Here is a 23,198-nt window from a genome sequence, read left to right as displayed (position 1 = left end):
GCAGAGAGCAGGAGTGGTAGTGGAAGTATTAGGGTGGGTGCTCCCGGCTCGGGAGCCTCACCGTCCTCCTAGTGCCCTGCCATCCCCACTTCACGCTGGCTTTGAGCAGCTGAAAACTTGACAATTTTTTAGAAGTGTCTAGAAGTTAGGTTGAGCCATGTGGAGTTGCTGTTTCTGTAGGTCAAAAAGTGGTCAACTGGCCCTTAATCCTAGCACTCTGGGAGGCCGAGGTGGGAGGATCGCTCGAGGTCAGGAGTTCAAGATCAGCCTGAGCAAAAGCAAGACCACGTCTCTACTAAAAATTAGAAAGAAATTAACTGCACAACTAAAAACATAGAAAAAGTTAGCTGGGCATGGTGGCGCATGCCTGTAGTCCCAGCTACTAGGGAGGCTGAGGCAGGAGGATTGCTTGAGCCCAGGAGTTTGAAGTTGCTGTGAGCTAGGCTGACCCCACGGCACTCTAGCCCAGGCAACAGAGTGAGACTCTGTCTAAAAAAAAAAAATAAAATAAAAAAATAAAAAGGTGGTCGTCTATTGGTAATTTCTAGGCACCTCAGGACTGGCAGACTCAAATCTTTCAACCTAAATAGTACATTTATACAGCGCTCAGTCTGTTGCCAGCCACGCTGCTAAACACGTTATAGCCATTTTTTTCCCCCACAAAATCAGGACTGGAGGACATTAGAGCCATTTTGAAACCGTCACAACTTTCTGAGGCACAGGAATTGTTCCCCACTTGACGGAGAAGAAAACTGTGGCTCAGAATTTCCCCTTTTGGAGTCGTTTTGGGGCAAGTTAGCCCGCCAGACTTAAAAAAAAAAAAACACCACAAAAGCCCCGGCATTCCGAGTTGCAGTTAAAAGAGCTGGGACCTGGCGGCAGACAGCTGGGCTCGCGTGGGCTCTGCCACTAACAGCTGTGATGCGCCGGGAAAGCGCCTCAACTTGGCAGAGCCAGTTTCCCCCGCGGTGGACTCGAGCTCTCAGTGAGACGTGTTCTTGATCTTGTTTTCGCGTTAGGAAAATCCTTTCGGCATTCAGCGACCCGGTCTTCGCCTCAATCAAACGGGGACAACTGCCACAGGCCCAGCGAAATCAGGAATGAGCCATTAAGACCCAGTTCCGGGCGCTGCAGGGCCTGGGCGGGGAGGGCGCCCCACCCCCACCCGCCCACCACGTGGAGCGCCGCCCGGCCGCGGCGAGGCCGCAGGCGACTCTGGAGCGCGGGGCGGGGCGGGACGTCCCTCGCAAGCCCTGCCACCAGTGGGTGGCGCGGCCAGGCCACGGTGTTCCGCAGCACCCTCAGCAGCCCGGAGGGGAGGAGGTGGTGAGGGGAGGGCACGGAGGCGCGGCCTCCGGATCCTTTTTTTTTTTGTCCTCCTTGATAGGGAAGGGCTCCCCTGCGCCTTTAAGAGGCCGACACGGGCAGCCGATTGGCCGAGACGCGGCGGTGACGTCACTCCGGGGCCGGCGCCGAGGCGGCCCCGTCAGCCCGCGCCCTCCCCCGCCCGCCCCGCCGCGCGCTCGCGGACAATCCGCGCGCGGGCCGGGCCGGCGCCCTCAGCTTAGCTCGCGCGTCTCCCCGGGCCCCGGGGGATGCCCCCGGCCGGGCCCCCCTCATGGCCGCCGACGTCTTCATGTGCTCCCCGCGCCGGCCCCGCAGCGGGGGCCGCCCGGTGTTGCTCAAGCCCCAGGTGCCCGAGGACGACGACGACTCGGACACAGATGAGCCGTCCCCGCCGCCCGCCTCCGGCGCGCCCGTCGCGGCTCGGGCCCACGCGAGCGCCGCGCCGCCGCAGCCCCGGGCCGGGCCGGGCCGCGAGGAGCCTCCGCGCCGCCAGCAGATCATCCACAGCGGCCACTTCATGGTGTCGTCGCCGCACCGCGAGCACCCGCCCAAGAAGGGCTACGATTTCGACACGGTCAACAAGCAGACTTGCCAGACCTACAGCTTCGGCAAGACCAGCTCCTGTCACCTGTCCATCGACGCTTCACTCACCAAGCTCTTTGAGTGCATGACTTTGGCCTACAGGTAGGGACCTGGCGACCTCCGGAGGCCCCGGCCGGGCCCCACGCCTCCCGCGGGGGCCCCCCTTCGACAAAACAAGCGTGGAGGCCAGGACCGCCTGAGCCCTGGCTTTACGCATTTCCTTTGGGTCTTACTCCTTCGGGAGGGTTTATGGGTCTGGGGTCTTCAACGTTGTGAAAGGGGCCGCGGTCCTGGCCTCCTCCCCTGCCAGCAGTGCTTGAGTTCTTTCGGGTTCACGTTCCCCATCCAGGCCCTCCCCTCCAATGTCCTGGGGCCACCGGTTTTGGACAAGAAAGAGGTATAATAAGCTGCCTGCATCTTGTGTTACCGACTCTATCGACCCCTTCCCCCAAACGCTTTGTGTGTTTCCAGCAATATCCAGCAGCGGTTAAGACCACCTGTTTAGGGTGGCTGGAGCGCTGGCTCCACTGTTTAATGGTTGTGTAACACCTCTGAGCTTGTTTCCCCTTTTATAAAAAGGGAATGACAGTAGCGTCTGCCTTCGTGGGGCTGTGGTGGGGATGGGATGAGATGAGTAAATTGATTATTCCAGCACCTGGCAAGAGTTAGGTGCTCCATAAATGTTAGCTCCTTTTCTTACTGTGTCTGCACCAGAAGACCCCCTCACAACCTGTTTATTGGGAGATGATCCTCCCCCTTCGTGGGAGGGCCCTGGGTGCCTCCTAGAAACCACAGCTGTTGGAGGTGCAGTCTGTCCTCCTGGCAAGTTGGAGGGTTTTCTGGCCTGCCCTGAAACATTATATGAGGGAGATGTCAGTGTTTGGGGCAGGCATCCCAGATACCATTCTGACCTGTGGATTGATCCTGGGTGGAGATCCCTTTTTTCCTAGTCACAGAAATTATTGGCCCTTGAGGGGTTAAAACATCTTTCCACTCTGTTTCTTCCCCAGTGTGTATGCTAGGTATTTGTTTCAGGTGACTTTTCTACCTCAGCAGCAGAACTTCTTTGGACTAGCTGCGGTGACTTGAGCAGCTCACCCCGCACAGAGCTCGTGATAGGATCTCTACTGAATTGGGCTTATTGCATTAGTAACTGGACTGGCCCAGGCCGTCTTGGGTCTGCTCTGCAGGCCGCGCAGGAAAAGTTTCCTAAGAGACTCCAGCAACACGGTTAAGAAGAGGAGGAATATTCCTCTCTCTTTTGGAGAGCTGTGAGCCCTGAATGCTTTTACCTGCAGTTAAAATACCAGATACTTGGCTCTGGGTGGCGTTTTCCCCCTCTGGAATAAATGACTAGTCAACTTGTTCCTTTGTTATGTTCCCGAAACACACCCCCCATCCCATTTCCTCTCTTGTAGGTTTCCCTGATGATTTGTTCCCAAGGCTCTTCCTCCCATCCCCCTTATTCACACACTGGTCAGTCTGCTCTCATTCTCTGGTCTTGCTAGTTTGAGCGGGCACTGAGCCCATAAAGATGTTCTGTTTTTTAAAAAAACAAATGGAATTGAGGTTGCAGCCCTGTGCACCTTCCAGTCTCAAATTTTGAGCACGTCCATTGGAAACAAACCCAAGTAGATTGCAGCATATGCTATACTTTGAGAACCTTTTCAAACAAAGCTAGGGGTGAAAGACAGGAATGCGGTTTATTAAGAGAACTTAATCCTCTTCTTTATTTTAATATAAACTTCTACATATACTGGGAGAGAATGCATGATTGAGTCACAGGAGGCATGGGCCAGAAAGGTCTCACCTAAGTAAGCTCTATTAAAGGAAAAATAAACCAGTCTCCCCTTTGCACTCTGTTTATATAACCTAAAGGCTTTTAAAATAATACCAAAGAATTTTAGTAATGATTTTTTTTTTCATTTCTTTCAAAAATATTTTGGCAACTGGCCACTCACTGCTCAGTTAACTTTCTTGATTGCAAAATGCACCATTAGTTTGGTGCAAGAAGCTCACCTAGCTCTTCAGGGCTTCTCACCCTGCTGGCTCTCTCGCTGGTTCTTTTTTTTTCCTTTTTAAATATAAATTTTTTATGTTTTTAATTATCTTTTTGTAGCCAGGGTCTTGCTATGTTGCTCAGGCTGGCTTCAAACTTGGGCCTCTCGAATAACTGGGACTACAGGCACGTGCCACTGCGTCAGCTCTGGCTCTCTTGCTTTTGCTGCTGTTCCCTGTGCCTGAGGTCTGCTGCCACCTAAGGTCTGCTGCTGCAGGTCCTGGGATGGAATCTGCCTTGTAATTTCTCATGAAGATACCCTTTGTCTGTGTGAGGCTGGTTTGACCAGGCGCTAAGTTTAGTTGGCAGTGCGGAACTTAGTGCAGATCTCAAACCCCGTCGCCTGGGCTGCGGCCTCTGGCACAGAAGGAAGCTGAAGAGAAGTGAGTTTCTGACCGCAGCTCTCCTGGTTAGGACCACTGCCTGGCTTTCAGAGGAGGAAGATCGAGATGGGGGCAGGGAGGAAAGAAGACAACTTCAGGGACGGTCTGACCTGCATTCTGTGGGGTTGGAACCCTCCCCACTGGTTTTCCGGGTTTTCTCCAGCTTGGGCTGAGAGGTAGGCCAGCTGGGTCTCCTCTTCTGTGTGACTGTTTCTGGCCCAGGTTCTCTCTAACTTCAACTTCCTGTCTGTCCCCTGGCCTCTTCGTTCTAGCTGCCTAACTCTCCTGGTACATTCTGTGCTCGTTTTTTTTGGTTTGGTTTCCTGTTAACTGCTGCCTCCCAGCTGTTTCCAGATGAGGTTCAGCAGCTCTTTGGGGAGGAACTAAGTGCAAGGAAATTGTGGTTATTTTTCACCCAGTTCTGAGAAGTGGTCTAGGGATTCTGACTATGCTCTCTTCCTGAATGTGCAAATGCTTTACCTCCAGAAGGATCTTTGGCCAGGACTGCCTGAAGGTAGGTCATGGTGTTCGAGGACTGTGTGAGCATGCCCAGTAGCCTGCCGGGTACAGAACAGCACAGATGGGATTCCCATTTCATGGCGCTGCCTTTAAAGTCCATGTCCTTCCCTCTCTGTGATGCTAAGTAGCCCTGTGGCGATGTGTCTTGGTTTGGTCCTAAAACATGGACTCAATTACTGGGACATTTTGGAGGGGAGAAGTTGCCTTTCCCGAGGGGAAAGAAGCCTGTAGCTTTCCTTGTCTATGTCTTCCTGTCCTGCCCTGTGATGGGGAGGATAGAACTTTGCCTGCAGGGTGGAAGTGAGGATCTACCGAGATAACCTCTGGGAATGAGGCTACTGTAGCAGGTGGGTCAGGCGGAGTTGCAGTTCAGCGTCCTCATCCATCTGACATTTATTAGGAGCCCAAATTTCTCACCTATGAACTGCAGAAAATAATGTCTTTAACTGGGGTCGTTTAGTACAGCTTTCAGATGCCTACTTGACAAGTACTAAATAGAAGCATTCTTGATTGGGCCAGACACTTTCTAAGGCTCCACAATGGAGCTATGTACTCTAGAACATAGTTCATGGTTCTTGCCCTTTTAACATTTTAAGGAATGTCACACATGTACGTCCCCCACACAGATTCTGAACACATTTAGTGTGTAGCTTGTTGTGGTTGGTTTTGGTTCCTCTTCTCTACCTTTTTAAGTAACTCCTTATCAGGGAGGCTGGGTGTGAATGTCTCCAGGGGTAAGAGTTTTTTTGTTTTTTTTTTTTAATGTATAAGCAGTAGCTTTCTGGAAAATGGGTTTCTGCTTAAGCGTATATTTAGGAGGCTTAAATCAGGGCCTGCAAGATAGCCTTGGGATATTAGTTTCTAGGATGTAACCCCTCTATTTTTATGCCCTGTAGAGTAATCCTGTGTTCCTGACCAAGGTGGGAGTCTGTGCCAGACTGGAGGAGTAGCGAGGACTAAAGGTTTAGATAATGGCCTCCAAATGTGGAGTTTTCAGTAGAGGAACCTTCCAGTGCCAGGCATGGTAACTAGTTGGAATGGAAACCGTTCACACAAATGACTAAATTAATTTTACTCTCCTGCAACTGTACCAGAGATAAGCAGTTTTTCTTCTCTTGCGCTCTTTAGTCTCTAATCAGTAGAGAGTATGTCATTGCAGGTGTGCTCTGAGGTGGGAGCTGGGCTGCAGAGATGGAAAACACAGTCTCTGTCCTCAAGGAGCTCACAGACAAGGGGTGGGGGACAAATAAACAGACAGTTCCAGAGCAGTTAGTAAGGGCTGTGATAACAGGGTGAAGCAGGTCTCATGGCAGTGCTCAGGGAGGGTGTCTAAGCCAGACTGAGTGAGCGAAAGAGAGTATGTGTGTGTGTGTATGTGTGTGTGTGTGTGTGTGTGTGTGTACAGACAAAAACCAGAATCAGTGTGGACGGTTCCCCTGACATGAGGCTTTAGTACTTATCCCCCTTTCCCCGTGTTTTACTGTCAAAATTATGTACGGATCAGGCCGGGTGCAGTGGCTCATGCTGTAATCCCAGTGCTTTGGGAGGCTGAGGAGGAGCGCTTGAGGGCAGGAGTTGGAAGCTGCAGTGAACTATGATTGCGTCATTGCACTCCAGCCCTGCAACAGAGCAAGACCCTGTCTCAAAAAAAACCCCAAACAACAAGAACAAAAACCCACATTCTCCATCAGAAAGTCATGTTCCTTTTACCTATCTTCTCCCCTTTAGTAGTGCAGGACCAGATTTCCATTTTGTGTAGAGGCTGATAGGTTACTTGCCAGTGTGGTGGACGGGCAAGGAAGGGCTGAGAGAATTGGGAACAGAGAGTCTGGGCAGCAGTTAGAGAAGTTGGAGGGAGGTTATTTGCTAGGGTGGGAGGAGGGAAGAGGATTCACAGCAACTGAGCAGCCACTGTGTTCTAGATTCTCTTTCCATAATCTTAAGCAACTCGTATAATACCCCTCTTACCTAGAGGTGGTAATGGAATCCTCACTTTTCAAATTAAAAAAAAGGAAAAACCCAAGCTCAGAAGATAATTTGCTTTGTTGCTGAGAAGTTGGGCAACTTGTTCAAGAAAAAGTCTCTCTCTCTCTCTTTTTTTTTTTTTTTTTGAGACAAGGTCTTGCTCTGTCACCCTGCATAGAGTACAGTGGGGTCATGATAGCTCACTGCAACCTCAAACTCCTGGGCTCAAGCAATCCTCCTGCCTCAGCCTCCCTAGTAGTTGGGACTACAGGGATGTGCCACGCCAAGCTAATTTTTTTTTCTATTTTTGGTACAGATAGGGTCTCACTTTTGCTCAGGCTGGTCTTGAATTCCTGAGCTCAAGTGATCCTCCCGCCTTGGCCTCTCAGTGTGCTAGGATTACAGGCATGAGCCACTGTGCCCAGCCAAGGAAAAGTCTGTTGAGCAGAAAAGTTACCTCCCTCGCCCGCTCACGAAAGCCTGAGTTCTGTTAGGGAGGAGGTGAAAGTACCAGTTCCTCTCCTGAGCTAAGGCAGGGAGACCAGGCAGGGAAAATGGGTGCCCTGGGCCACTCCGTGTCCTTCCTGTGCTTCCTTAAAGACTCAGCTCACGCACCTAATGCCCTGGCACACCTTCCCAAAGTGAATGAACGTGGAGTCCCTCTGCAACGCCGGCCCTTATTTGATTCGGCCTGTGTCATTGCTCTGGGGACTTGACTTACTAGGATCCTTCTGTCTTCACCTTTGACTTCCCCACAGAGCCTCACAGTGTCTGGCACGTAGTAGGTGATTAAGAAATATCTGTGGAATTGAACAGGGATGCTCAGAGACTTGGATGCCAACTTTATAAACTCATCCGTGGCAAGTCTTGTTTATCTTCAGCTCTGCAGACACGGCCTGTGGAACTGTGCTTTGGGGCATGTTGTGTGGAGGCGACCCCAGGAGAAGTGCTTTTGTTGGGTGGTGTTTGTATCAGGGCCCACTTGGACTGGTGTGTTAGACAGATTAGTCCCCCTGCAAAGATGTCCACGTCCTAATCCACTGAACCTGTGAACACGTCAGGTACGTGGCACGGGGGAGTTAAGATTGCAGGTGGAATTAGGTTGCTGATCTATTGGCCTTAACATCTGAATTATCTGGGTGGACCGATGTGCTCACAAGCATTCTCAAAATTAAGAGAGAGAACCAGAGAGAGAGCAGCAGGAGGACGTGGCCTTATGCTGCTGGCTTTGGAGCTGGAGGAAGGGCTGAGAGCTGAGGAGTACGGGCACCTCGAGAGCCTGGAGAAGGAGAGGGGGCGGATTCTCCCCCAGAGCTTCCAGAAGGAAAGCAGCCCTGCTCAGTCTCACTTTCAGCCCTGTGAGACCCAGGTCAGACCTCTGACCTCCAAAACTGCAAGATAATACATTTGTGCTGTGCTAAGCCAGTAAGTTTGTGGTGATTTGTTATAGCAATGATAGAAAACCGACTGGTTTCAAAAGTTTCTCGAGGAAACGTTTTAAGCACATAAGCCTGGTGTGAAAGTCTGGCTTAACTCTTCCACCGCGGGAGAGCGCAGCAGCCCAGCCCGAGTTCCATCGCGCCACGCTGGGCGTGTTGGGCGCCTTGCAGGGGCTTATAGTGACAGGAGGGCCCTTGTTACAAAAGTCTGTGAAGTGGACCTTGTCCTTGTTTCTCACTATAATTTCTATAATAAGGTATTATAGAAAGTTAATTTTGTTTATTTTTAAGGATTCGTATAATGGCTGATGAAAAAAATCAGAGCATGAGCTCCCGTTGTCTAGAACTGAATTACTTCTTCGGTATAAAATGTGCAGTCCAGACAGCCAGTGTCATAGGTGATTATTTTCTATGTTTTGTTGGAATTCTCTTGTCCATGTTTAGAATTCCAGGCCACAGGGCTTGTGTTGTAGGCAGAGCTCTTTGGCTGCACACGTCAGGGACCCTCCCGTGCTAGCCCTTGGAATGGGTCAGGGAGGGTGCTGGTCACCCATGCTAATGACAGGAGTCCAAGGCTACTGGACTTCAGTGGGGACTGGACCTGGGTTCCAGGTGGCTCTGTCCGCAGCAGGTGGGGGACACTCTTTATTGTCGGGCCACCATTGAGAGCCTCTGCTCCCGGCAGGCTTTGCTTCTCTCTGCCTGCCCTCTCACCACTGCCCTGCTGCGAGCTTCTGGGCATGGGAGCTTCTGCGAGCGCCAGCTCCAGCTTGCCTGTGGCCTGTGTTTCCCATACAGACCTCACTTAGAGCATCCTGGGCCATCAGTGCTCTTTGCCAGTTTCTAAGTTAATTAGCCCCTTGGTGTCCAAGGCAAATGTTTGAGAGGGTGCCTGGCTGGCCCACTCTGAGTGGAACCTCATGGGCCTCAGAGCATGAGCTGGCTCTGGTCTGGGTCTAGCTGCCCCTAGCTCAAGTGCTCATTCCCTGCAGAAGTATGAACCAGGCCTCTCTCATGTGCCAGCATGGTTCTAGCCTTTCGGGACACAGTAGTAAACAAGACAGATATGTCATCTCCCCTCATGGATCTTACATTCTAGTGGGGGAGTCTGCAGGCAAGTCAGAATTTATATTTTGAGTGCAGTGAAGAACCTCAGAGTAGTCTTCTGAGGAGGTGACATTTCAGGTTGAGCTGAAACCCGAGTGGCGAGTAGGAGCCAGACGTGGCAGGCCTTCCAGGCAGGGGAAGAGGCTCAGGTGAAGTGAACTTGGCGCAGTGCAGGACCGAAAAGCAGGCCAGCGTGGCGGGGGTGTCGAGAGCAGGCTGAGTGGCAGGAGAGAAGGTAGAAGAGGCAAGGGGCCTTGTTGGCTGGGGTAGGAAACGAGGAGGTACCGATACATCTCCATGGGCGGCTCGTGGCTTGTCTGCGGGAGGCCAGAGGCCGTGGGCAGGAGGATGGCCGTTGGGCAGCTGTCCAGCTCCGTTCTCAGACTGGGGTGGTGGCAGTGGAGGTGGTGAGAAGTGGATGGATCGTTCATGGTAGTCTTTGGACTTGCCAATGAGTTAGACATGGGAGATGAAAGAAAAAGGAATCAACGATGAATCTGAGGTTTTTGGCCTGAGCAGCGGGGGGGGGGGGGGGGGGGGGGGCACTCCTGACATGAGGAGACCTGGGGAAGGGGCAGTCAGCTGTGGGGCTGGTGTGTGATGAGGGCACCACAGTGCACAAAGCTCAGCTGCCCAGCGCTGCCCTGACAGCCCCAGCTGCGGGCAGGCAGCTTCCTTCAGAGGGGCTGTCCTTGTGGTGGGCACCACGGCCATCCACGTCGCCCTGCCCTGTGAGGCGTTGGGTTCCTCCTTCTGTTGGCTGCTCTGTCTTGTCCCCTGAGCTCTGCTGGGCCTCTCGAGGGGGCCGTTGGGGAGGAAGGCTTTGGAGTTTGGAGCTTGCATTCTGAGTGGTGTGAGACGTGCACTACCGTGTGTCCTGCGTGGTGTGTTTCCTCAGATGGGTCTGGCTTGTGTTCCCTGAAGCCTCCATTCTTGATGTATTTAGGGTTTGACTGCAAAAAATCTTCTAGAAGCAGGCAGTGGAGAAGGGGTGATTTTGGTAGCTGCAGAAGGGGGGTCCAAAATCTAGAGAAATAATTCCAGAAACAGCATTTCATGTCTTTAGCCTTTGAGTCTGAGATGTGTGAAGGATCTCAGCTGGGAAGCAGTGAGGAGGAAGAGCTAAGGCTCCTGAAAGAAGATGGAGCAGAGAATTAGGCTGTTGGCAGAAGCAGAGGTTTTGGGGAATTTTGTTGCATTAGGGAGGAGAAACCGTGGAGATTTTGGTAGTACAGCTTCACTGGTGAGGAATATTCTGAGTAGGAGAAGCAGCTCTGAAAGCTACTCACTCTTCCTTCGTCCCAGGCTTGTGGACGTGGGGTCGGAGGGTGGCTGCTTTTGTTCTGCCACTATGAGACCAACTTGGTCACCAAGACAAAAAACAGCTTCTTTTGTAGGAAGTAGGAAAATTAACTTGATGTTTGGATATTCACCCAGCATTCTAGCTTTTTAAAGATCTTCATATACTCATGTGGTACCATCTTGGAAATGGGTTGCCTTGTCTTAAGATTGGCAGTTGGATCCTGCCTAGATAGCTTGACACTAAGCTTCTTAGAGAAAGTTAATTTATAAATCTTTGTTTGTTTGTTTATTTAAAGGAAAGTCTCGCTGTGTTGCCCCAGCTAGAGTGCAGTGGCGTAGTCATAGCTCACTGCAACCTCCAACTCCTGGGCTCTAGTGATCCTCCTGCCTCAGGCTCCAGAATAGCTGGGACTACAGGTGTGCACCACCATGACTGGCTAATTCTAAAAATTTTTTGTAGAAATGGGATCTCACTATGTTGCCCAGGCTGGCCTCAAGTGCCAGGCCTCAAGCCGTCCTCTTGCCCTGGCCTCCCAAAGTGCTGAGATTACAGGTATGAGCCATTGTGCTCGCTTGGCCCCTTTTATTTATTAAAATAAAACACTTTCAATGAATTCTTTTTTTTTTTTGAGACAGAGTCTCACTCTGTTGCCCGGGCTAGAGTGAGTGCCGTGGCGTTAGCCTAGCTCACAGCAACCTCAAACTCCTGGGCTTAAGCGATCCTACTGCCTCAGCCTCCCGAGTAGCTGGGACTACAGGCATGTGCCACCATGCCCGGCTAATTTTTTGTATATATATATTTTAGTTGTCCATATAATTTCTTTCTATTTTTAGTAGAGACGGGGTCTCACTCTTGCTCAGGCTGGTCTTGAACTCCTGACCTCGAGCGATCCACCCGCCTTGGCCTCCCAGAGTGCTAGGATTACAGGCGTGAGCCACCGCGCCCGGCCTCAATGAATTCTTAAAATAGTATATAGTTATATCAACTTGCTGTTTTAAACAGCAATTGTCTAGTTGAGTAGCAGCATCTTTTAAATTGCCTCTTGTGGTTAGATTATCAAGCAGATCTTTCTCTGCCTTGGAGTAGAACTCTTTTATCCATTCGTAGTCAGACAAGTTTTTTTTTTTTTGAATTTTTTTTGAATTTTATTGAGTTGTAATTCACATACCATACAATACACCCATTGTAAGTGTACAGCTCAGTCATTTTTTTAGTTGTACAGTCATCATCCCAACCCAGTGCTGGGACATTATGTCCCTCAGTAAGATCCTTTGTGTCCTTTCGCATTTAATCACAGTTCCCACCTCGGCCGCAGATGACCACTAATCTGCTTTCTGTCTCTATAGATTTGCCTTCTCTGGACATTTCCTATACACAGGATCGTACAATATTTGGCCTTTTGTGTCTGGCTTCTCTGATTTGGCATCATGTTTTCAAAGGTCATCCCTGTTGTAGTACATGTCAGGTATTTTGTTCCTATTTATTGCTGAATGGTATTCCATTTTTTGGATGTACCACATTTTGTTTTTCCGTTCCATATCCATTGACAGACATGTTTTTAAGGGGACTTTTAGTACCTTTGTTATTTGGGTATTGACTTTCCATTTCCTGTAACAAATTTCTCTTATAGCATCAGGAACTTCCTTATGGGGTGAGCATGAGGAAATAGCCGTGAGGTGTATGGACAGATGATTAGATTGGAAGCCACAGGACACTGGTGCGACTGGTTGGTAGCATACCACTTAGCTCTTCTAAGTCATGGTGTCCATGAGGAGGAAATAAAAAAACAAAGCAAGAGCGAGAGGGTTAGACTGGAATCGTGGTTACCAACCTTATTTTTCTTTCATGGACTTTATTTATTGAGAGATACTACCATAGAAACAAAGGACATTCAGTAATAAACAAATGAGTGGTATATGCAACAACATGGATGAATCTTAGAAACATGTTGAAGGAAAAAAAGCTTACCCAAAAGATTACATTTGTATGAAGTTCTAGAATAGACTAAACTAATCTATGGTTTAAAAAAAAGCCTAAGCTAACCTACAGGGAAAAACAAAGCAAGATCAATACTTGCCTCTGAGGGGGATTAGAGAGGGGATTCATGGGGAGGAGGCATGAGAGAACTTTCTGGGTGATGCTGATGTTTTACGTCTTGGTAGGGGATGAGTATACATTTATCAAGAATTTGTCAGGACTCATTGGATAGCAGACTTTAGATTTGTGCATTTCATTGTATGTAATTCTTACCCAAAACAAAAAGAACCATTGATAAATATTAACCTCTGGTTAATGATAAGCATGCTGAGGTGTTTGGGGTGAAGTGTTCTGGTTTCTGTATCTTTGAAATGCTTTAGAATAGTTCTCAAACTTTTTGCGCTTAGAACCTCTTTACTCTCTTAAATATTGAGATTCCCAAAGAGCTTTTGTTTATATGGATTATGTCTATTGATGTTTACCATACTAGAAATAAAAACTGAGAAAAATTAAAAGTATTTTTGAAGCATTATAAAAATAACCCATCACGTGTTAACATAAATAGCCCATTTTTATGGAAAGTGGATATTTTCCAAAGAGAATTGAGAAGAATGACATTGTTTTATACATTTGCAAATCTCTTTAATGTTTGGCTGATGTTTGCTGAGAAGGTAGCTGATGTTCAGATCTGCTTTTGCATTCATCCTTTGTGATAGCACATGTTTGGAAAGGTTTACCGTACACTCTTGAGAGAATAAAAGTGAAAAAGGCAGGTAACCTCTCAGTATTATTTTCAAAATAGTTTTGATATTGTAGACACCCAAAAGGGTCTCAGGGACCCTTTGACAACCACACTTTGAGAACCACTGCTTTAAAAAAAAAATAAGATGGAAAGATGGATTAGTTCGCAAGTAAAGATATCAAAATGTTAATTGTAGAATCCAAGTGGTGGGTACATGAGTGTTCACTGTGTAATTCTTTCACCTTTCCTGTATGTTTCAAAATTCTCGTAATAAAATGTTAGAAAAAATGAGAAAAATCGCATTTATTGAAAGAATGACCATATTGGCTTTATTGTGGGTGAGCAAATACTTTTAAAAATATTGAAAACAACTTTGGAATGAAGTACTGTTACATGCTACAACATGGATGAACCTTGAAAACATCATTCCAGGTGAAAGAAGCCAGGCACAAAGACACATGTTGTGATCCATTTGTATGAAATGTCCGCAAACTCATAGAAACAGAAAGTAGAGTATAGAGTAGTGGTTGCCTGGGGCTGGGAAAGGGGAGAATGGATAGTCACTGCTAATGGGTATGGTTTTTTTGAGGGGGTGATGAAAATGTTCTAAAATTAGAGAATGGTGATTGTTACACAACTCTGTGAATACACTAAAAACCACTGAACACAAAGGGAGAATTTTATGGTATGCCAATAAGCTGTTGTTTTTTTAATATTGAAAACAGTTTAGATTTTCAACATTATCTTCAAGAAATCTGACTTGGGAAGTGCAGTACCAGATGGTGTTAAAGATCCTAAATGTGTCAGTGCCTGGAAATCCTAGAATTCTGTATGCCAACTGTGTCCAGCGAGTGGAGGGGTGTTTGGGAAAGTGACCTTCCCTGAGCATTTCCCCTGGGTCAGAAACGACCTGGGAATTGGTTTCTCCATCTTGCATCAGAGCTTGCCAAATTACCCTCTGTAAAGTTATCCTATGAAGACCTTTTTTTCTCTTAACATTGTTTATCTGGGTCAGGGGTCACAAACTTAAATGCTGCCAGGGGCCAGGAAATAAAATAATTCATCTGTAAGGCCAAGAGGACCTTTTCTATCTTTTATTTTCCTCCTTTTGATAAAATCATGGTTACAGAGAAATATTTCTTTATTATGAAGACTGTGTGAGCATCAACTGCGGTCGACTTGGCCTCAGTGACAGAATGGTAATAGGGAGTGGTGGGGATTGTGGTGACCTGCAGAGTGTTGACCCAAGAGGCAGCCATCACTCAACTCTGGCTCATTCTTGCTTGCCGTTTGGGAATATGAGCCCAGTGTTGTGAGATCTGGTGTATTTGGAAAATTAGAAGAAATCTGGATCTTTATGTGAACTCTGCTTTTAAATTTTGGTTCAGTTAGGTTATAATTTAAAGTCTGAGTTCAGGTATTAGGTATTCTGAGGAAATAAATTTAATCTAGGTTGAATCTTGTTTAGAAGTGTGTCTTGGCTTAAGAGATGAAGGTGGTGTGCTGTTTGCCACAGGTCAGCTCTGGCAAAAGGACAATTTTTTTAGGTGTTCTCACTGCCATGTTAGCCTTCTTGCCCCTGTTTTGTTTACAGTCACAGACCATAACAGTCTGAATACCAAATCTAAGACTGTCTGCCTGGTAACCCCCAGAGGTATGCATGCTCCTAGGACAGTGGTCCCCAACCTTTTTGGTACCAAGGACTGGTTTCATGGAAGACAATTTTTCCATGGACAGTGGGGATGTGGCGGGGGGTGGGGAGAGGGGGCGTTAGGCAGGCCTCTGTGGCCCGGTCCGTAAGAGGCCATGGACCAGTACTGGTCTGTGGCCTGGGGGTTGGGGACTGCAGTTCTTGGAGACAGTTAATCTGAGTTAAGAGGAGCTAGGGCAATGATTTTGAAAAATCTTGTCCTGCAAATAGAGAGTTTAGTCTCCGTTTTGTGAAATTCTTGGATTATATTGATATGTTAATCTTCGCCTTACATTTTATTTCAACCTGTTACCCCTCATCTTCACCATACTTGACTAGGGTGGGGCTGTTTTCTTAGGGTGGTTCTGGGGTGGAAGAAAGGGAGGATAGTTTGACTTAACTCCAGACAGTTGATTTGGTTATAGTTGAAACAGAATTATAACTCTGGGTTAGACTGAAAAGGCCTCTGTCTTGGCTCTTGTTTAAAGTTTCTAACCTGCACATTTTACATTATGTTACATATCTCTGGCTTTGCTTTCCCAGTGTGTGTGTGTGTGTGTGTGTGTGTGTGTATGTTTGGGGTGGCTAAGGAAGCAGTGAGTTTGCGTCTCCCCACCACACACATTCTCGCATGCAAAAGTACTGCTTGTGCACCTTGCACATGTTCCTCAGGATTTCTAGCTCTGTCTTTCTTTTTGATCTGATTTATAAAAGTGTTGGCAAATAGCTTTATGGTTCTTAAATGCTATAACATCTGCTTCTAAGCAAGATTAAAATAGAATTTGTATTTATCAGAGATGCAGTGCTTCCTCTGCTGAGACGTGTTCACTGAAAAGTGTTGGGGGATTCTTTTCTAAGCTTAGGACCTTACTTTTTGGAATTTGGCTGTATTTTCCAGGCCTCCTTCCAGATTTCACTTATCATTATTCTCTATGTTTGTAGTATTTTGTTTTTTGTTTTTTTTACATTTTAAAATTAAAATTAACCTTTTCCTTTTAAGTTGTATTTTGTATTAATATCATAGAAAAATTAGAAAATATAGATAAAGCTAAAGAAAAAAATAAAAATTCCAGCATCAGAGATAACTTGTCAGTTCGCTAGTGTTTATCCTTCTAGACCTTGTTTTTTATTTATTTTTATTTTATTTATTTATTTTTTTGAGACAGAGTGTCACTTGGTTGTCCAGGCTAGAGTGCCATGGTGTCAGCCTAGCTCACAGCAACCTCTAACTCCTGGGTTCAAGCAATCCTTCTGGCTCAGCCTCCCGAGTAGCTGGGACTACAGGCATGTGCCACCATGCCTGGTTAATTTTTTGTATATATTTTTAGCTGTCCAGATCATTTCTTTCTATTTTTAGTAGAGATGGGGTCTTGCTCTTGCTCAAGCTGGTCTTGAACTGAGCTCAAATGATCCTCTCACCTCAGCCTCCCAGAGTGCTAGGATTATAGGTGTGAGCCACCTCGCTTAGCCCTTGTTTTTTATTTTTTTACATAGTGAAAAAAAAATATATATATATATATATTTCCATTTAATAGGTTGCACATATCTTTCTAAGCCCCAAAATATTCATCTACAATTTTTTTTCCCCCCAGAGACAGGGTCTTGCTGTGTCACTCAGGGTGGAGTGCAATGGTCCAGTCATGGCTCACTGCACCCTCGAACTCCTGGCCTCAAGTGATCCTCCCGCATCAGCTTCCCAAGTAGCTGGGACTGTAGCCGCGCACCACCATGCCCAGCTTATGCAGTGTTTTTAGTGGATTTTATTTTGTGGATGTACTATTGTTTATATAATTCTTCCTTGTTGATCATGGAGAATGTTTCCATGGTATTTCTTGTAACCCCCTCTGGTGTTTCTGGGCCCTGTTCCATTCATCTCTGTTGTTATACACCAGATTTGGCTACTTTCTCTGAGATTATCTCTCTGCCTCTTTCTCCTTCCTGACAGGATCCTTTACCCTGAGAACTTTCCAGGACTCATTAATAAAAGGCAGCAACTCCTATTGCCACATTAGGTACCTTGTCCCACTGTCCCACCCTTACTGGTCAGGTATGTGTGGAGGAATGGTGGCCAGTAGGTGCGTAGCTGAAAGCTGGCCCTTGTTCGGGTGCTGTGGGCTCTGGATCTGAATGCTCCAGTGGGGCAGGGGACATAATGGAACGTCAGCAGTGTGCTCATAGGACTGAGGTTCAAGCTTGCACGTCCTGGGACGCGCTGCTGGCTGTCAGACCTCTGGGGCCATGATTGCAGTGACGTCGCAGTGACTGCTGTCCCTTGGCTGTTGCGCCAGGGGTAGGGAGAGCGAGAGTTTGTGGAAGGTTGTGATTCCAGGTGTGAGCCTTCCCAGCTGGCGAGAGCTCACATGCGATGGTGGAACGCATGCGTGCATGTTCCTGTGTTGCAGAGCCGGGGTATAACTTGATATGTGGAAGGAAGAGCTGACTCAGCGTTTTGGGAAACAGTCTAAGTCCTCCTTATCAGAAGGGCTGGAGATACTCCTCTCTGGCTCTGGAGGCCTTGCCGTCAGTTTGCTCGCTTGTGGGCTTCTGTGGATCCATCTGCCCTTCCACCTGCACCCTCGGCAGAGGGCTTGGTGGAGGGGCTGCTGATCCAAGGCACAAGGACTTTGGTTATGTTTGGAAATTGAAAATTGGTCAGATCTGACTGGATGGAGGCTGGGTGCCACCTGCTGTGTTCTTGCTGGGAGCTCCTGTGGGGGCCGTTTCCCTGCTCCATGCTCTGTTAGGCTGGCCTCTTATCTGCTGCACCCATCCCTGTTCCCCTTTAGTCTTGCAATCCATGGTTTTTTTTCCCCGTGAGAAACCTTGGCAGAAGCCTTTGTTCATAGGGAAGCCTGCCCTCACAAAAGCAAAGAACTCATTTATCAGCTCAGCTCTGGCTTGTCCTTGGCCCTGTCCTTGCGTGGTCCCTGAGAGCCAGCAGGCAGGTAAAGTTCAACCGGTGCTGTGCCCAGCCTCCTCTAGATCCTTCTCAGAGCAGCCTACTAGAGACCTGTGGATACAGGAGCTGGCGTGGCCTGTGTGGAGCCAGCTGCTTTTTGTCTGATAAGTTTGTTTGCTTATCTTTGTTTGTTTGCTTGTTGCTGGCTCCTTGGAGCTATGGGTGTGTTTGGACAGCGTTGGCGATGATTGCCCCGATTGGCAAAATAGGGATGAAGTGAGCAGGGCAGGGTGTGGTGTGAGAAATACTGTAATCTGCTTCTCCCCCGCCCCCAGTTCTTCCCGGCAGGCAGTTTCCTTCTGTTTCCTGTCCTAGAGGGCCCCCGGGCAGCAGCTTTTAGGCTCCTTTAAAGATGGGGGGCAGCCACCCCTGCTGGGTGGCTCCAGTTGAGGTCTGGGGTATACTGCCCTCCCAGACAGCTGTAGAGAAACTTGGTGTTTCAGCCCTTTGTTCTTTGTTGGCTGGGATCACTGGAAATATATCAGTAAGTAAAGCTTAAATGTGTCTTAGGAGCTTGGGCTGCCCGTAGGAGATCCAGGGCTACAAAACAGCCAGCTCCAGTGATGTGTCATCCCTGAAGGGCAGCTGGCCTGCCTTCTGTCGGGTCACATGGCTTGGTCAGTGTTGGTTTATGTGTGTAATTTCTTTTCCTCCTTTTTGACATTGCGCCTCAAAGTCACGGGGACTTGAGGCTAGAAATTAGGAGAGGAGGGCAGGTTTTTCAGCCGGTTCTTGTTGGGCTGTTGCTTGACAAAGCCATCATTGTTTTGAATAAAGTGCCAGTTGGTTTGGTTTGAGTCGCTCTGGTGCTCTGAAACTGGCTTCTCTTCTCTCACCTCCACCGCTGTTGCTGGGGGCGAGCTGGGAGGAGGACCACCAGCTCCAGAGGGCAGCACTGACTCCCTCGGCCCTCCCTCCTCAGCAGCAGTATCTCAGGGCAGTTAGTCAAGCATCTCAGAGCAGAGGGCTGTCTCCTGGCCCAGTGGGCATCCCAGGCTGATCCCAGACCCCCACTGGGTCACAGCCATCGTTACCTCTTGATAATGCCTCAGGGGCACTGAGCTTCCAGGAGTTACACTGCTTGCCGGTGGCCTCACTCTTCCAGACATGAGACCACCTGCTCTGGCCAGCATTCCCCACCTGCTGTCACTGCTGCCCCGGCTGACCCCCGTGACCTTTTTGGCCTGGTGTCTGTCTCTATTGTGTGTGTGATGCTTCAGCCTACAGAGTTTTTAGCAAGAGAGAAAATCCTCTGGCTGAACTCCTTCAAGACTAGGGAGCAGAGCCTTGTGTTTTGGTTTTTGGATGCTGACTTAGGCTGCATTGTCTAACTTCTGCCCCTCAGTTTGGTTTCACATTTGTGCGGTCAGATTCGTCATACCCAGATGTCTTTGTGGAAATCCCAGCCCTGTAGGGTTTGAGGACATTAGGAACTCCCTTGGGGGTGGAGATAGCTCACAGAGGAAGGTGTTTGTAGTAAAAAGATTGACACTCCATTTGCTCACCAGGCCAGGAACTGTTTCTCTGCATTTTGATTAATAGCTCTCCAAATGCAGTGTGGTTGCAGACTGACCTTTGAGTGTGGAAAAAAATTTTTTTAAATTCCTTGTTGCAGACGGCCAAGTTACAGTGTTTTTTCTCAAAGATGAAGGTGCAAAAGCAGGAGTTTATACCTGGAGGACAAAGCTGGGTGGTAGGATGGTGATATTTTCATATCACCATATGACCTTATCTGCAAGGTTAGTCTTTACTCAGAGACAGACAGACTTGGGAACCACCTTCATGGTACTATTTGGGGAGCACAGAATAATCTTTGAATGGATCTAAAATGACTTCTTTAGGTTGAAAGGTCAGTCCCTTGAGTTTTGTGTCATTAAAGTTGTGTTGTTATTAAAATATATTTGTAAAAATACCCCATTTATGTGCCCCACTCTTGAGGAATATCCTTTGATATAAGCAGGTTTTTTTTTTTGTCTTTTTTTTTTGGAGACAGAGTCTTGCTCTGTTGCCCTGGTTAGAGTGCAGTGGCGTCATCATAGCTCACTGCAACCTCAAACTCCTGGGCTCAAGTTACTCTCTTGCCTCAGCTTCTTGAGCAGCTGGGACTACAGGCACGTGCTACCATGCCTGGCTAATTTTTCTATTTTTTGTAGCGACAGGGTCTTGCTCAGGCTGTCTCGAATTCCTGATCTCAAGGAATCTTCCCACCTTGGCCTCCCAGAGTGCTGGGGTTATAGGTGTGAGCCACTGCGCCTGGCCTATAAGCAGGTTTTCTAGATCACTGTTGTTTATTTTATTAGTCATCTCTTTTATAAAATTAACCGCTATTAATAGGAAGTAGAAATCTCTCAAATGCGTAATAATCTGCTGCTTTCTTGAACACATGAAACATAATATAACTTTTGATTATTGAGAAACCTATTTCTGAATATTATTTATTATATTATTATAGTAACTTTGTGGCATCTTCCACTGCTCTGGCATATTTGCTTCTCTACTCGGGGATCCCAGACTCTCTCATGAGTCTCGTTTTCAAATCTTTAATGATTGTCTCCTCCAGGCTGTTGGCTGCCACTTGCTCTGCAGTGAGTTTCCCTGTCTGTCTAGTGTCTCCCGTTTTCTACTGGTTTGCATAACTTGTTAAATTGGGGGTAAAATAAGAGTAATTAACTTAGTGAGGATTAGAGACTCTCCTCAGAGTTAAGTGCACAGACCTTTATTATGTATCTTGAATTCTTTTTAGTTACTTCTGGATAACTAACTTGAGCTCCAGATAATTGTGAGATAATGCTATACATATAAACTTCTTTCACAGGATAATCTGAAGCCATTATTGTCCAGTAATATCACTGAAAGTTGTTTCCAGATTAACCTGTATGTGATAGAAATTATCTGCAAATCATGTGGAAGGGCAAAAATAGGATTTTTTTTTTTTCCCCCTGAAACAATCTCCTGTCACCTGGGTTAAAGTACAGTGGCATCAGCCTAGCTCACAGCAACCTCAAACTCCTGGGCTCAAGCGATCCTTCTGCCTCAGCCTCCCGAGTAGCTGGGACTACAGGTACGCACCACCACACCCGGCTAAACTCTTAAAAATTACGGTATTGGCTAGGCGCTGTGGCTCATGCCTGTAATCCCAGCACTTTGGGAGGCTGAGGCAGTAGATTTGCTTGAGCCCAGGAGTTTGAGGTTGCTGTGAGCTAGGCTGACGCCACGGCACTCTAGCCCGGGCAACAGAGTGAGACTCTGTCTTAAAAAAAAAGAAGAAGAAGTTTTAGCTCTTACATTTAGGACTGTGGTCCATTTTGAGTTAATTTTTGTATATGGTGTGAGATGAGGGTTGAGATTCAGTTGAATAGTCCTTTGATAAATATCCTTGTTTATAGCTTTTCTCATTACACTTTCTTAAAAGTGAAACTGCAAGATCTAAGGGTATCCATAATGAAATCTTTGATACATACTGCCAGAGTGGTTTTCAAAAGTTAAATTGATTAGAAAAGACAACCCCTAGAATGGGAGAAAATGTTGTCAAATCATATATCTAATAAAGATTGTATATTTAGAATATATAAAGAACTCTACAACTGAAAAATAAAGGAACAACCCATTTTTAAAAAAATGGGGAAAGGACTTGAATAGACATTTCTTCAAAGAAGATATACAAATGACTGATAAACACATGGAAAGCCAGATGTGGTGGCTCATGCCTATAATCCTAGCACTTTGGGAGCCCAAGGCAGGAAGATGGCTTGAGGCCAGGAGTTGAAGACCAGCCTGGGCAACATAGTGAGACCCCGTCTTTACAAAAAATTTTTTAAAAATAAGAAAAAAAACAACAACACATGGAAGGATGTTCAGTACCATTAATCATTAGGGAAAGGCAAATTAAAACCAAAATGAACTACTATTTTACACCCACTAGCATGTGATATGTGTTGATGAGCATGTGGAGAGATCGTAACCCTCGCACACTGCTGGTAGGAATGTAAAATGGTGTAGCCGATGTGGAAAACAGTCTGGCAGTTTCTCAAAAGTTAAACATAGGGTTACCATGTGACCCAGCAATTCCATTCCGAGATATCTACCCAAGAGAAGTGAAAACATGTCTACACAAAAACTTGTACATGAATGTTCATTCATAACTGCTAACAGTTAGACACAATCTAAATGTCCCATCAACTAATGAGTGGATTTAACAAAACATGGTCTATCCATGCAATGGAAGTGCTGACACAGGCTGCAACACAGACGAACCTTGAAAACATCGTGCTGAGTGCTAGAAGCCAGGCACAAATCACATACTATATGATTCCAATTATGTGAAACTTCCATAATGTCCATACATCTAGAGACAGAATGTGGATTAGTGGTTCTTACCGTTGGAGGGTGGTAACTAAGGAATGTGGCATTGTTTTTGAGGTAGTGAAAATGTTCTAAAATTGACTATGGTGACAGTTGCACAACTCTGTGAATGTACTAAAAACCATTGAAATGTACACTTTAAATGGGTGAATGGTATGGTATATGAATTAGGCTGGGTGAGGTGGCCCATGCCTGTAGTCCTAGCACTTCGGGAGGCCAAGCTGGGAGGATCACTTGAGGCCATGAGTTCAAGGCCAGCCTGAGCAACATAGTGAGATGCCCATCTCTTCAATAAGTAAATAAATAAAATTAAAAATTAAAATAGATATGGGTGGTATGGCATGTGAATTGTACTCTAATAAATCTATTACAAAAATATTACCAATTAATATTCTCGGTAGCACTATATAAGAGTGCCCATTTCTGCACATTCTCCCCAACCCTGGGCATCATGATTATAATTTTAAAACTTAAATCAGCTCTATTGAGATATAATATATAAACAATAAGATTCACCCTATTAAGTGTATAGTTCTATAGGTTTTTTTTTTTTGAGACAGAGTCTCACTTTGTCACCCCAGGTAGAGAACAGTGGTGTCATTATAGGTCACTGCAGCCTCCAACTCCTGGGTTCTAGTGATCCTCTTGCCTCAGCTTCCAGAGTAGCTGGCACTACAGGTGTGTGCCACCACACCTAGCTGATTTTTCCATTTTTTGTAGAGACGGGGTCTCCCTCTTGCTCAGGCTGGTCTCCAACTCCTGAG

At 47.0% G+C, this 23,198-nt stretch overlaps 1 protein-coding gene across 1 annotated transcript in view; it reads left to right on the top strand.

Moving 5' to 3' along the window:
* Positions 1-1,618: 1,618 nt before the first annotated feature.
* MLXIP (MLX interacting protein) overlaps positions 1,619-23,198 on the top strand; it is a 52,487-nt gene continuing 30,907 nt past the window's right edge. Inside the window, exon 1 of the mRNA XM_069497223.1 lies at positions 1,619-2,031. Within this exon, the coding sequence (XP_069353324.1) occupies positions 1,619-2,031 (413 nt within the window). The remainder of the gene's footprint in view (positions 2,032-23,198) is intronic.

This window comes from Eulemur rufifrons, chromosome 21 (assembly GCF_041146395.1).
Source record: "Eulemur rufifrons isolate Redbay chromosome 21, OSU_ERuf_1, whole genome shotgun sequence".
Classification (NCBI taxonomy): domain Eukaryota; kingdom Metazoa; phylum Chordata; class Mammalia; order Primates; family Lemuridae; genus Eulemur; species Eulemur rufifrons.
This window is presented reverse-complemented; position numbering and strand designations above follow the sequence as displayed.